This window comes from Leopardus geoffroyi, chromosome B1 (genome assembly GCF_018350155.1).
Source record: "Leopardus geoffroyi isolate Oge1 chromosome B1, O.geoffroyi_Oge1_pat1.0, whole genome shotgun sequence".
NCBI classification, from domain to species: Eukaryota; Metazoa; Chordata; class Mammalia; order Carnivora; family Felidae; genus Leopardus; species Leopardus geoffroyi.
Genome location: NC_059327.1, coordinates 76,024,225 through 76,039,728, shown reverse-complemented (window position 1 = coordinate 76,039,728; position 15,504 = coordinate 76,024,225). Strand labels below are relative to the sequence as shown.

Here is a 15,504-nt window from a genome sequence, read left to right as displayed (position 1 = left end):
TTGTGACTTAACTTTGATTTCTACCCTACTCTTCTCTTTCATATTCCTGTCCCAACTCAGCTGCTTTCTTCAATGCTGGTGGTTCCCAACCTGCCTATACATCAGAATCACTGACGGATTTCTTTACTAGACAGATTCCCAGGATCCACTCATTCCATATTTACTGAATAGGAATCTCTGGAGTAGAGTATGGGACTCTGTTTTTGATTTTAAGTTCCTCAAGTGATATCGATATAGACAGTCACTGCATACTTCACTTTTTCAAGGCCTTGTGGATCCAAAATTGGATATAGTATCATAAACTATGGTCTAGAGCTAAGACTTTTCTTATATTGGACATTATAATTCTTTCAGTACAACTAAATCAATGCTGACATTTTTGAGTGAGGTGTAGACAATGACATAAAATTATTGACTTATGACAAATTTATGAAGAACTAAATCTTCAAGACTTTTTTTCCAAACATAACCCCGTTATCTCCTTATGTTCCATTGGTCTTTCACACCTAAGTTAAGGATTTATATTTGTTCCAATTAAAACTTACATGGTTTGATTTAGTCAAATGTTCAGTATGCCAAGAGTCTTACAGATCCTGATTTTATCAGACGAAGTGTTTTTTGTTTTTTGTTTTTTGTTTTTTTTACCATTCCAACTTCATGCCATTCACAGTTAAACATGCTGTCAAAGTCTTCTCTCTTACATTGCCTTTTTCTATTATTTTTTAAGTATTAAAAAAAAAATCAGTCTTACAGACTTTTCTACAATTGTGGTGGTGGTTATATACCTGTATGTATTTGTCAACACTCCTAGAATCATACACCAAGAAGAGTGAACTTTTACATATGTGAATTATACCTGGAAAAAAAAAAATCAGCCTTATATTCCAAATACTCTGTTGTATTTTCCTCCCAGATTAGGTCTCACTAACCTGTTCTGACTGACCATCTCTGCAAGATGGAAGAGCAACTAATGGAGTTTTCATAGATTTTGTATTTTTATTCATTTGAGGTCACTGCATTCTGGGTTTGATACCTTGAAAAAGCATCAGTATTTGGTTTATCAGAACAGTCAACCCAGTAAACGCATTATTACCATATTATCAGTTCCCACAACACAAAATGCAAAGAAAAAGTGATGTACTGTGGAATAAGGTAAAAATGATATTAAAGAAATTATAATCCTTCACAGAACTAGGCTAAAGGGAAAAAAAAAATTGAACACAGGCCTGTTATTCTGGTGTAGGAGTAGAAGGTACAGAATTTTCTACCTATAAGTTTGACAAGGATTTTTAAGAATACTCTTCAGTGCTGGTGAAGGTCTTGTTTGAAATACACTCTCAGTGTGAGTGAGGGGCTTAGTGAATCAGGCTTCCCGCCCTTTGAAACTATGTAACAGGAACTTAAAGAATTCAACTGGAATACATATATACTGACAAAAACTAGAAGAACTGCACAAGTTTTTTAGCAGTAACCAGCCATCTGTAGCTAATGGAAGACAAACTGTTTTGCTTTGTTTTTTAATACTTTGTATTTAAAAAATTTTTTTAAATATTTCTACAGTGAGCCCATGTTAGTTTTATAATTAGGAAAAAAGAAATGCACACTTATAAAAATATCGGTCAAAGAAAACCACCAAAGGAAGGAAATAGAGATAAAATAATTTTTTTTTTATAAAGATTTACCTGTCACTGATAGGAATACTCAAAATTAAGTATGTCTTTCAGGTATAATCAATAATTTCATAAAGAATTTTTGTTCATGAAATATAAAGAATATGTTTAGGGAATAAAAAGAAATGTTTCCCTTGTGAAGCTTCTCTGAATGCCACAGAGTCAAATCTACAAGAACTCTATAAGGAATACTTGTACTACCTCCAAATATTTTCCAAATGAGAAGTGTTATACAGAATTATTAAATAGTATAAACTCATACCTTGAAGAACGATGCTCTGGTTTATTTCGTTCGTTGCAATCTGTAAAGAAAGAAGACAGTTACATGTCAAAATGCTCTTCAGAAGCCCTGGAAAAAAAGTTCTTAAATACCAGCTGCTACACCATTAGATTTCACAAAGCACTGTTCAAAGGTTGCTGTGTCTTCCCCTGTATAAGGCTCTTCATCAGAGTTGAGAGGATCTTACAGAAGAGGTACAAAGGATACAAAGATAGGCATGTAAAATTTTTATGGTTGGTTAAAATCATCTACTTGGAAAGTATATCATTACATGTATTATTTCATTTCCAAAGATCTTTGCTGTGAAAGAAAAAAACCCCAAAACAAAGATCTTTGCTGTTTTAAACACTTTGCTAAAACCCAAACAAATTTAGCTAAGGAAAGAAAGTAAGGAAACTGAAAAGCCACAGATTACTCAGCTCAAAAAAATCATTCCATGAATCATGGTTGGCAAAAGCTTCCAACAGGATGGGGAGGGGGAAAAAAATGAGCAGTCAGCTACAGCAACATCTGCAAACATACTGAGACCCATACAGCCTCATTCTTAACTCTCTATTGCCCAAAACTGTTCAGAAGTTGGATTTCAAGGTCTCACTGATAATTAGGTCTAATGTGCTATAGAGGGCAGTGATTCTCAACTAGGGGCAATTTCACTCCTCCTCCCCCAGGGGACACTTGACAATGCCTGGAGACATTTTTGGTTGTCACAACTGAGTAAGAGGGAGCTACTAGTATCTAGTGGATAGAGAAACCAAGGATGCGGTTAAACATCCTACAATGCACCCTACAGCAAAGAATTATCTCACCCAAAATGTCAATAGTGCTGAGGGTGAGACACTTTGCTATAAGGTAATTGACAAGAGCATGGCTGCTTGAAGTTTTCAAAAGTGTCTCTTGGGACTCTGTAAAATGTTGTTAATCCACTGAAGACTATTATATACAAGAGAGAGAACTACAAAATCCACAGGTTGTCTTTTTTTTTACTACAAGTAACAATTTTTTTTCAGTACATGCTTAAAAATAAACAAAGGGAAAAGGTCTCAGTGTTAAGGAAAAACTAACAACAGAAAGCAATGTATAAGCCACAATAAAACCCTATGCAATGACTTTTTAAAAATCTCATGCAATGTTATCAAAATATAGTTTTCCAAAGTATCTTCTGAATTAATACTAACAATATAGAATTTAATGGCAAAACAAAGATTAGACAGGAACTCTTTTATTTCCCCCTATGCTCGTGGAGCAGCATAAAGATTAATAATGAAAACATACTATAAAACTTCTAGAGAGAATTATGGAAGAAAACATATAGGATTCACATAGTTAAATATATGTATCAATTCTTTCTGAATAGGTTCATAATGAAAACGAAATTTTTTTCAAACCAAGGCGTTAGTACACAAGAACTATGTTTTCTGAGACTAACAAGTAGGAAGATTCACAATAAAACATGTTTGTTTAGATATAATGCTCTCCAAAATGCACAACGTTAATATGCTTCTGGTTCGTTTCTCTACACAGTGACCTAGTGTTACTGCCGCTTTTAAAACTTTCGTTTTAATTTACCTTAGTTTTACACCCCCTCAAATAAAAATACCATGGTTTTTCATTTGTTGAGCACTAAAGATTTAAAGTCCTAGCAACAAAGCGCACAATTTAATCATTATTGTTTTCAATTGTTCCTCTTCAGTAATAGGCTGCTAGTTCTGCTAACAAAAGTAAAATATCTCAAAGCAAAGCTATAAACTGGACGCAGATCAGCTTTCCTCATATAAAAAAGCAACAACTCTTACCTGTGGCTAAAGATGAGCTAAAAGTCTGCCCGTAATACCATTTGATGTGGCTGTGATCCTAGTTTCATAGAGTTTATTTAGGCATGTAATAGCAAATTCCCCCCTACAAGACTCCCTACTGGTACAACACAGGAGGGGAGAAACAGAGTCACAATGCAAGTAAACAAGACTCGGCACCCGAGGGCTTCCCTCCAGGGCCTGTTCTGATTGGCAGATGTGCTATGACCAATCTGCACAGCTGGAACATGTCCACTCAGGAAGTGAATGGTTCATAGCTCTCCTTCGTTCTTGGTTAAAACAGTAAAGTCTACAGTCATTTTATACTTTGTGCTCTAAGAAGATACAAATGCCTCCCCACAGTACCTCTACTGAACTAGTTGATAATCTTTTGGAAGACATTTTAAACATTCCCTCCCAAATTCACTTAGTGTTATATTCCTATGGAAATATACATACACAGTGACTATAACATGCTACTCCTAAGACCCATATATTTCAGAGTTTGAGGGTAAGGGTAAATTATCCATTACTCACAATATTCCCCATTCCCCAGCTCTTGACAATGGAAAACAAATTAAAACACATGTTCTTGTCTTTTTTTCTCAAAGTGTGCTAATAATTGGATTTTACATTTTATCATAGCCATCTTTTATTTATTAAAACATTTTTTTAATGTTTATTTATTTTGAGAGAGAGAGAGAGCAGGGGAGGGGCAGAGAGAAGGAGAGAGAGAGAATCCCAAGCAGGCCCTGAGCTATCATCAGCACAGAGCCTGACACAGGGTTCGAAATCACAAACCGTGAGATCATAACCTGAGCTGAAATCAAGAGTCAGATGCTTAACCTACTGAGCCACTCAGGTGCCCACATAAGTTATCTTTTTGCTTGAATATACATATATGTAGTATGTGTCTATTGTGTATTTGTGTGTCTATACAAATTTGTATACACTTACTTTGAAGCAAAGTAATTTTTATGACAGCCAAGACAATTGTGTAATCATCAAGAAATAACATTAGTGGTGATGCTGAATTTTTGGCAAATTAATAAACGGCTATTATTTTCGTCCAAAATCCAAGACTGAACAAAACAAAGCACTGAGGGAGATTCAGGATCTGGATCTTGCCAACAATAACAAAACATTCGGATAAAGTTCCCTTAAGAAAAATGAAAACAAATTCATAGCAAATATGGAAATTTCATCTTGAGTATATATAGTGCTTTAAGCATATGGATTTTATTTATTTCAGATCAAATACTCTTTGGCACACATCCCCGATTTTTTCCAGAGTTTCTAATTTTTAAATAATTAGGAAAGAATATACTTGCAAAGGATTCCTGAACTTTTATATACTTAGAAATCATACAAATAACTTACGAGACCAAAGTCTTACCATTTATATGAAAAAAAGGAGTTATTAAAAATAAGAATGCTCTAAAATTTAGTTGCCAAATGCTGCACATTTGCTGTGGGTAATGCACTCACTCCAGGGGCCCACCATGAAGAGCATGAGGATTTAGGTCACTTAAAGTTCACCAATACACTCTCAATGTGAAAGTCAGCATGGCGGGATTGTTATGTAAAAGTCTCTTGGTTTTGTAGGTATATGTCACTCACACACACACACACACACACACACACACAGGGTGGGGAGGGAGAAAGAGAAAACATGCTTGCATTCCCTATTCCTACTCATCCATGTCTCCTGGTAAATAAAGCTAACTGAGGAAATGGAAGCATACCCCACAAACAGAAAGAGGCAGAAAATGAGGCAGAACTAGTACAAAGGGTGCTGATGGCTGTATGTGTGTAAATGCTGTTGGCAGATGTAAAGGAGGCAATGCGGGAACCCATGGCACATCAAAGGGACAGAGATCAGGAGAGTGGTAGGAAGCTATCATGGGTTCGACTCAGTATGAGAACTCCAGATTACCCAAATTTTCCTGCCATGATGACTTCTGATTCTAAATAATATGGACATACATGGATTCAAAGTTTACATATTTAGGTCATATTCCACTTACGTAGAAATGGGCTCCTGTTCTGGCAGGGACAGCTTTTGGGGAATGGGTAGGCAGAGTCTACTGATGTGTAACCCATCCAGGATGATTCTGAATCTAATAGGACAAACACTTTGAAATGAAGATGACAAAAATGCAAATGTCATATTTTGCTTTGATTAAAACCATGAAGAATGGCTAACTTAGAACTTATTAGAATCCATGGTAAGACATTCAGGCTTTGAGGATTTGGCTTTGATCACTTAGCTGGATAGAAAAATCAAACCCCATTGGGTAGGGAACTCAGACTACTAACTCAAGTTGGCAGTGAAAAGTCCTAAATCGTTCTTTGAAATTACTGGGAAGACTCAAACTACATGAATGAATACACACAGACATGCTCACAATATAAGTAAGAAGTGGTATAATGCAATCTGTCTTGTACCTCATACTGGAGTATTAAAATGAATATTATCTTTAAAATTAGTATTATCTATGAAAGGATTCTGAACCATACTCCCAAGTATTATTGTCAAGTTCCAGCTTGAGAGTATATAGTATGTTATTATTATTTTCTAACATTTATTTATTTTTGAGAGTGAGAGAGAGAGAGCACAAGCAGGAGAGGGGCAGAGAAAGAGGGAGACACAGAATCCGAAGCAGGGTCCAGGCTCTGAGCTGTCAGCACTGAGCCAGACACAGGGCTCAAACTCATGAACCACGAAATCATGACCTGAGCCAAAGCTGGGACACTTAACCGACTGAGCCACCCCAGACATCTCTATATTATTTTTTTAAATCAATCAAACCTACAAAAATGCTGTGTGCCAATCAGTATTAACTAAAGGATCAACACATTCTGAAAAAGAACTCTTGCAGCAATACTATCATTACCCCTTTATTTATTAAAATAAAACAATGGATCCATCCATTAGAAGATATTTATGGTTCATGAAGCTTACTTTGGTGACTCTTTAAAAGATTGTGAAAGTAGTTCCACTCAAATAGACCATGGATGGAACTGTACATATGTGAGATCAGAGTTTCAGACACTTTACTAAAGTCTTTACATAGTTCTTTTATTTAGGCAAAGAAAACTACAAATATATGTCTACTTGAAAAGAAGCCAGGGTTCAATCTACAAAATTACTGACAGTAATACTTATTCATCTCCTCCTTTGGATTCCATTTCACCACCTTTGTTCAGGTATGTTTCCAAACTCATTTTCAGTCACTTTTGAGACTCCCATAGTAAATAGTATATTGTTCTTTTAAATGGTACATTTTCAATAAATACACATTTTCTGTCGTTGAACTTAAAGTTACTACTACACCAAGAAATTAAAGACCATCTAGGTGAGTTACCACTGTGGGAGAGAAATGAGGCATATTATAGAGAAGTTTACGTGACTGCTACCCACGCTTTTGTGGGTAAGTGGAAAAGTTTGGTCTACAGCACTGTCAATACTGACACCTTTCATTAATTTTCATTGTAAAATGCCTAAACTCATTAAAATGTAGCACCTTAACCACACAGGGAAGGAGAAATTAAGAGATGGAAGGGAAGTTTTTTTCAATAAGGAGTTATGTTTCAACAAAGAAGCAGATTGTCTGTGGAATCTGCTTTCTCTTTCCCATGCCTACTGTCTTTACCTATATTTTACATTCTGATCAGCACTTGTCAGACTGATGTGTCTTGACTGGATTTTCTGGTTCTAGTCTCTTTTCCTCCATTTCAGCCATGTTACTGGCCAGACAAATCCATGCCTCAGAAAAATTATGAATTACTACATGCACAGAGTCTAAGAGGATTACATGAGATAATGACAGTGACATCCTTAGCACTGCCTGGGCAAAGTAAGCACTCAATAAATGTCAACTGCCATCATGTTGTTAAAAGGGCAACTATTTACTAGTGGTAGTGACTGGTACTGCCTTGTAGTGACTACATTAAGTTAGTCTCTAAACTTTGTTTTTCTCATCTACACAATGGGGCAGAATGTTATCCTGATGGCTTTTGTGAGGATAAATGAGCTAAAGGGTATAAAGAACTTAGTACCTGGAAGATAAACCGTATGACTCTCTTACTACTATTCTTCCTATCTTTAATGCCTAGCTCAAAAACCACCTTCTTCATGAAAATGTCCCTGACTCCTATTTCTTTTCAGCATCCTTGTATTAGTTTCCTATTGCTGCTGTAACAAATTACCACAAACTTAGTGGCTTAAAACAACAAAAATTTACTATCTTATATGTAGTTCTAGTGGCCAGAAGTCAAAATAGGTCTCATTAGGCTAAAAGTCAAGGTGTTTGTAGGGCCACATTCCTTCTGAGGGCTCAAACTGAGAATCTGTTTCCTTGCCTTTTCTAACTTCCTAAGATCACCTGCATTCTTTGGGTTGTGGCCCCTTCCTCCAACCATGCAGCATCTTTAAGTCTCTCTCTCTCTCACTCTGACCTCTTCTGCCTCCATTTTCCACTTTAAAGGACACGAAGGATTATACTGGGCTCACCAGGATCATCCAAAATTATCTGTTCGTCTCAAGGTGAGTTGATTAGCAACCTTAACTCCTCTTTGCCGCACAATATAACAACCTCACAGGTTCCAGGGTTTAAGACATGGACATCTTTGAAGGGGCAACATTATTCTGCCTACCACATCCTACGTGAATTCTCATACTATCTAAATTGACACTTACCACGATAGTGTGTCTTATTATTTAAGGTTTTAGGCATGGGTCTATCCCCTTATCTAATCAGCATGTCTGATGAAGGCAAGACTATAAGACTGTCTTTTTTTTTTTTTTTTTTTTTTTTTTTTTTTTAAGTAAGTCCTACACCCAGTGGATACTCTTGATCCCAACATCAAGAGTAGCATGCTCTACTGACTATCAGCCAGGCACCCCTAACAGGACTCTAATCTCTCTTTTTTTTAATTTTATTTTTTATTTTTTAAAATTTACATCCAAATTAGTTAGCATATAGTGCAACAATAATTTCAGGAGTAGATTCCTTAGTGCCCCTTAAGGACTCTAATCTCTTAAACTCTGTTTCAGTCAGCCCTCTGTGAATGTTTGTTGATAATGATAATGTCCAATGATGCCCTGTTCTTTGGGCTATCTTTACTGGTAAAAAATGTGTCTACCTAAATATTCCCATACATTTTTTACTTTTTATAAACATGGTAGTGATCTAAGAATCCCCTCTGCCCTATAATGAGCCACATTTGGTCTACTCTGGTCTCAATGTAGCTCTCACCAAACCAAACCACACATAGGAGAAGAAATCACAGCACATTTCAACTTGAAGGAGAATCATCTATTTAGCAACAGACTGCTACTTTAAAAGTTATTTTTTTAAATGGTTCAACTGAGGGATGCCGAGGTGGCTCAGTTGGTTAAGTGTCCAACTTTAGCTCAGGTCATGATCTCACAGTTCATGGGTTTGAGCCCTGTGTCGGGCTCTGTGCTGACAGCTCAGGGCCTGGAGCCTGCTTGATTCTGTGTCTCCCTCTCTCTCTGCCCCTCCCCTGCTCATGCTCTCTCTTTCAAAAACAAGTAAACATTAAAAATGGTCCAAATGAATCATTATGATTATTGAGTTTGACTCACTATTGAATCAGGCTTTTTAAGTTAGTAGTTTCAGAGATGAAAAATCAGAGCCACTGCCCCTTTTCATCCCAAGGTGCATTTGGTAGAAACTTTAGAAAGATGGACATTTTATTCAGTGCCACTCAGGTCCTGGGAGCAAGGTGATGAGTGAGCAGATACGGAATCAGGCTTAGTAACAGGGTGGCATCAACTCTCCTTGCTGTTCCCACCTCAGGCTCCCTAATGATTGTCTTAATAATTACTTTCAGACCTCTCTTTGTTATAAAATCACACCTTTTCAGCAAGTGAAACTTGTGATTCAAGAAGGGATAAAAAGACCTTTTAGTTAAATATAAATTTCTATTCTCTCAACTACCAAATTAAAAATATTAGGCCCATATTCAAGATACTAGGTCATTTCTAAGGGTTTTTCTAACGGAGTCATAAATTTTACCTTGAGTTAAGATGCCACAAGAAAGGTAACTTGAGAGAGTGACCTAATAACAGGCATTTCTTTCAGTGTTTCCCAAGTTATAATAACCTCTTGGTAGTCACAAAGCATATTAGTATCTTAAAGGCTCTGAGAAATCTTGCAATTAAAAAAATTTGTTTAACTTTAACATAACATTTCCCAAACTATTTTGAGGATGAAATGTTTCTTACAAAACCAGACTTGATATCTGGTCCATTGGCACACAGTGTTATCTTATCATCACCATCCACTCCCCTGGAAAATCAAAGTCCCTCACACAGAGCTTGGGTTTGGATCTCCACGGCCAGCACCACGCCTGACATGTAGATGGCACTTTTCTACTGAACTCAACTCCTACTGGTGTAGAGCCAGATCCAAAAACAAAAAAGTGTAGGAATCTCCATTCCAATCCAATCAGGTCAAGCTCTGATCTTTTAAGATTATATTAAATATGTCCTTTCTATAATCATTTCATTTATTTATCTTTGATTCTGCCATTGTTTAGGTTCATTTGTGCATCTTAGAATTACACTGTTCCACAAAGGGGAGTATACTTAGTGCCTCCAGGTATCTATTACTGGGTCATGCCTGTAAAGGGAAATCAATACATATTTCAGTATGACAACCCAAAGATTAAGTGCAGGCACTCCATGTCAGACAAGCCTTGTTTTGAGTTTTTTGCTTCACCATTTATTACCTGAATGACTTTAGCAAGATATGTAAGCTTCAGCAAGAAGATATGTAAGCTTTAGCAAGATATGTAAGCCTCAGTATCTACATCTCTAAAAGGGAGTAAGAGTACTACCGATCTCATTAAATTGAATGAGTAAATAAAGAAATGCATATAAAGGATAGTACAAAGGAGCCTGGGTGGCTCATCTGGGTAGGCGTCCCACTCTTGGTTTCTGCTTAAGTCATAGAACTGCTTAGGTTCTATGAGTGTGAGCCCCGCATTGGACTCTGCATTGGCAGCATTGAGCCTACTTGGGCATCTCTCTCTCTACTCTTCCCCCATCTCTCTCTCTCAAAATAAATAAAAAAACTTAAAAAAAAAAAGAAGAAGAAAAAGAAGGGGTCCCTGGGTGGCTCAGTTGGTTAAGTGTCTGAGTTTTGATCTCGGCTCAGGTTATGATCTCGCATTCTGTGGGATCAAGCCCCACGACAGCTCTGTGCTGACGTCATGGAGCCTACTTGGGATTCTCCCTCTCTCCCCTTCCCCTGCTCATGTATGCACTTTCTCTTTCTCTCAAAAAAAAATAAACATTTAAGAAAAAAAAAAGAAAATTAATAATAAAAAAAGCATAGTAAGATTGCTGACTAGGAAAGGCGCTCAATAAATGTCTACTATCATGATGATAGTATCAGGGAAACAATACTCAGAGTTCATAATACTGTGAGTAGAATTATCTAAAAAGGTTAATTACCCTGTGTCCAGTATGGATTTTTTAATTCTGTAGAATTTTTTTCTTGCTTATTACTGGTCAAGAGGACAGGACTGTACTAATAAATAATTTCCAAATCCTCCCTTACCTAATCGCTCCAGCCTCTTACCCTTCTGAACCAAGGGCTAACTATAAAAAATTAATAAATCTGCACTTTCACTTTTCTTCATTTTCCCATTGCAGCTTCTGACAGAAGTGATAAATAAGCCCTAAAAGTAAGCAGCAGAAAGGAGAAAGAGAACTCAAAGGCAGACAGAGGCAGTTCCTTCAGAATGCAAACTGTGCCAACTAAGGATCACCGTCCCTCCTGTGCCTTGAAGTCCAGTCCATCCTGTCAGAATTAGCCCTCACAATCATTTTCTGAGCCCCCAAGAACTTTAAAATAAATTTCCTCTGTAGGATTAATGACTGATGTAAAGAAATAAACTAAATAGGTAAAATATTTATATATTTGTAATATATTATATATATGTATATATATTTATAAAATTAGAGCAAATGGCATCTATATCTTAGGATAGTATGAATTTCTTTTATAAGAATCCAGAAAACAAGGATTAAAATTGTTATTTCAGGTGTCAAAGGATAGATAACATCTTTAATCACAGGTTGCTTTTTCAGCTGTTAGGGTAAAAATAAAGATTATTATTTTTTCTTTAAAGGACAAAAGGCCCATTCTTACATTCTGTTCTTCCTTTAGTTTTGATTAATTTGCAGATGCTACAACAAAGTTTTACCTTTTTACACCTGTCTCTGCAAAATGAGCAAATATCAGAAACCACTCTAACCAAGAGACTCCTTTATTTACAGGGGAGCAGGAAACAAAGGGAAGATCACAGTATTCCAAATACTATACGTCTCACTCTGATGTAAGATCATTTGCCTGTGCAAACTTGTCCTATACAGATAAAGGATTTTTCTGATTGAGTCCTCAAACCAATTTTTATCCACAGTAGGGCACTCTTGGTCTCTACTGTAGAATGATGAATTTTTTTCCTTTCAATTGAGAAAAGGTAAAGCCACATTCAGGCCTTGCCACATTACCTTACCTAGGAATTGAGAATGTATTCTCTGTACAACACATTGCTTGCAAATTCAAGCCCACCTGTCTCCTTCCTCTCCACTTTATTAACAAACTTCCATCCACACAAACACCTTCAAAAGGCTACTGGGACACAAGCAAGGAGAATGCCCAATTGTCTCATTATATTCTTTAACTGCAGAATGCCTCTAAAATAAGTGTCCAGTTCTGATTTTTCACAGTTCTAAAAAAACACAGAAACCTTTAAAAAAAAATTATTTTGAGAAGGGGAGGGAGAGAGAGAGAGAGAGAGAGAGAGAGCGTGCCAGAGGGAGAGAGAATCCCAAGCAGGCTCCGCACTGCCAGCGCAGAGCCCGACATGGGGCTTGATCCTGTGAACCGTGAGATCATGACCTGAGCTGAGATCACAAATTGCACTCCCAACCGACTGAACCACCCAGATGCCCAAGACACAGGATCTTTAAGAGGAGACCTGAGAGACATCTGCCATCTCGACTTTGAAGCCTTATTTGATTCCCCACAGGCAGAAATAATGCTTCCCCACCCCCACCACCACACAGTGCCTAGCACCTGTTGGCACTCAGCACATTTTGAATCACTTTATAATTGCCTTTATCTGTATCCTATTGCTTTCACTTTATAAGTTCCTTCAAGATAGGGCCTTTATATTCCTTGTAATGGCCTGCAGAGCACCTTACACACAGTAGGTACAATCTATCTGTCACTGAATATACTGGTATGAGTTCTCTCCAACAGCTGTGCAAATTGGAAATCAGCGGAGCTAAAATGCCACTATATTGTCTGGTGTTTCTTTCGGGGGCTGAGGGAGCAGAAGGGTGGGGTGTGTTATTAATTCGTGCAGAAGACTGTGCATTACCATGCAAAGGATTCAAATAATTTTGATTTGAAATAAAAGCATTTTGAAGTGTGGCTTCAGAGTTGTAGTATTAGCAAACACTATATTCATGTAATGAAAAATGTGCTGTTTAAGGGGAGGAAAAGAGCAACGCAATTATTACAAAGAAATACAGGAAGCTACACAAGGGGATTCATCTTCAGTGGCTCCCAGGTCACAAAACACAGCTGAGATAAATACAAGAATTAGCTATCAGCATAACAACAATGACAACAATGACAGCTATTATTCACTGAGTCTTTACTATGTTAGAGGCATTTTAATATATTCTCATTTAATCTTCATGGAACTCCCATGATGTAAGCCTTTTCCACTTTACTGATAAGAAGCAAAGTCTCAGAGAAGCTAGTTAAATAAAGAGGGAGTATAAATTTTCAAACCTGGATCTGAAGAATCCCAAGTCCCTCTGTAACAGAGGGTTGGAGGTCCCAATTCGTTTGATAAACTACAAGGGTAAAAATGTAGAAATGCTGTTCACCACAAGCCACACCTATATTTCAGTATCAGATAGTGTGTTGTTGAGACTGAACACAGGGCCTCAAATTCCTTCCAACTGTCTCTACAGTTTTCTTCAGCTCCACAAAACAAAGCACCCTCTCATAAATTCCTAAGAATATGGAAGAGTTTGCACTTGGGTGTCTTGTCTTATGACAAGATACCTACACTGGGAGAATAGCTCCATTTCACAATCTAGTGCTATCAATAATCTTCTGCTACTAACATTTAAGCTATGGGCTCAACAGAGTATGGATATAGGTATATGATGATAGGGACAATTCATTATAAAACTGAGCAGATTATGAGGCAAGTTTGAATTCCGTTTGGAATACTGTTTGTTAATTCCTATACCTTCAGAGTGAAATGTTTAGAAAAGAATATAATGACCTAACATAATTATTAAATTTTTATACAACACCAATCTGGGTGCTGGTGATTTTCTTTCCAAATACAATTAGCCGCCACCTTTTAATTGCAACACAAAATCCACTCTTAATGATAGTTAACACAAACACTGAGCAGTGAGAAGGAAGAAATATAAGCTATATTAGCCACATATCAGAAATTGGCTCTGGGGCAGCTAATGTATCATTTATGTAAACCAGACTTTCAGATATCTTGGGTTTGCCTGTCATCACTATCTAAGATTTCCACACTACTCCACACCCAGACTCAGACACATTTGAAATATGTTTGTTTGCATCATTCCTGGGTTAACCCATGCACCACAAGTGATTAAAAAATAGGTCTGAGAAACAGTGGACACTTCCATTTGGTCAGTGGATCCAGCAATAAAGACATTAAATAAAGATCCAATTCTACTTTATCAGAAACCTGAGTAAGGTATTACATCTTTTCTCCCCACAGAGCCATGAATGAAACACTTGCAGAAGCAGGTAAGTGAGATCAATCTTAGCCACCCTCAGGCTCAGTTTGATCAGGAATAGACCTCTCTGATGTACCCAGTTCTGGCCCAGAGCAAGAAGAATCAGTGATAATGCTGACTGCCTTAAGAGAATAAGAGACTGTGGAATACAATTGGAACACAAAAAAAAACTCAGTTCAACAAACTTATAATACATGTTGAGACACAATAGCAAACCATTGCTAATGCATACTTCGAGTACAGAAAGTGCAGAAGAACCTTAACATTCTTAACTATAATGTCATGAGAATTGTAAGAATCTACAAAACCTTAACAAAGATATTTGTCCAATTCCCAGACCTCTCTCAAATAACAATTTCACCAAAATCCATGTATTTCCTGTGCATATCTTTCTAGCATGAGTTAACTGCATTTTCAACTTTCACTACAGTTTTATCAATCATTTGTACTGGTATACTTGACTTACAACAGGAATAAAAAATTCCTATCTCAGCTGACACGAAAATTACTTGAACTTACAGGGTTTCTAGTGAATAATCAAATGGTGAATATTAAATCAATGAATGCCCAGGAGCTACTAAAATATCAATTATAAGGGACGGTTTAGCTGTGGCTAAGAAATCTTCAAGGCTAGAATAGATGGCATTTGGTTTGAGCATAACTTTAAGTTGGCAAAATTTGAGAAGTAAATATGGGATGAAAACCATCTGAGTTTAGGAGAACTATATACTAGACAATAGTAGTGAAAGCACAAATAACTGAGGGAAAGTACTGAGTAATCCAGTTGTAGGTATATTTTAGTGTGTGAGGAAAATATATTGGGAAATGATATTACAAAATTAATTCAGGATCTTTTGGAGCACTTCATGAATGTTATATGTTAGCATTTGTACTTTTCTGTAGGCAAAGAAGAAA

The 15,504-nt window shown here is 36.8% G+C and overlaps 1 protein-coding gene across 5 annotated transcripts in view; it reads right to left on the bottom strand.

Moving 5' to 3' along the window:
• The window catches only part of SH3D19 (SH3 domain containing 19), a 185,038-nt gene that overhangs the window by 95,333 nt on the left and 74,201 nt on the right, over positions 1-15,504 (bottom strand). For all 5 annotated transcript variants that reach the window (XM_045465841.1, XM_045465852.1, XM_045465848.1 and 2 more), the window contains exon 2: positions 1,933-1,972. In XM_045465841.1, coding sequence (XP_045321797.1) covers positions 1,933-1,972 — 40 coding nt within the window. The remainder of the gene's footprint in view (positions 1-1,932; positions 1,973-15,504) is intronic.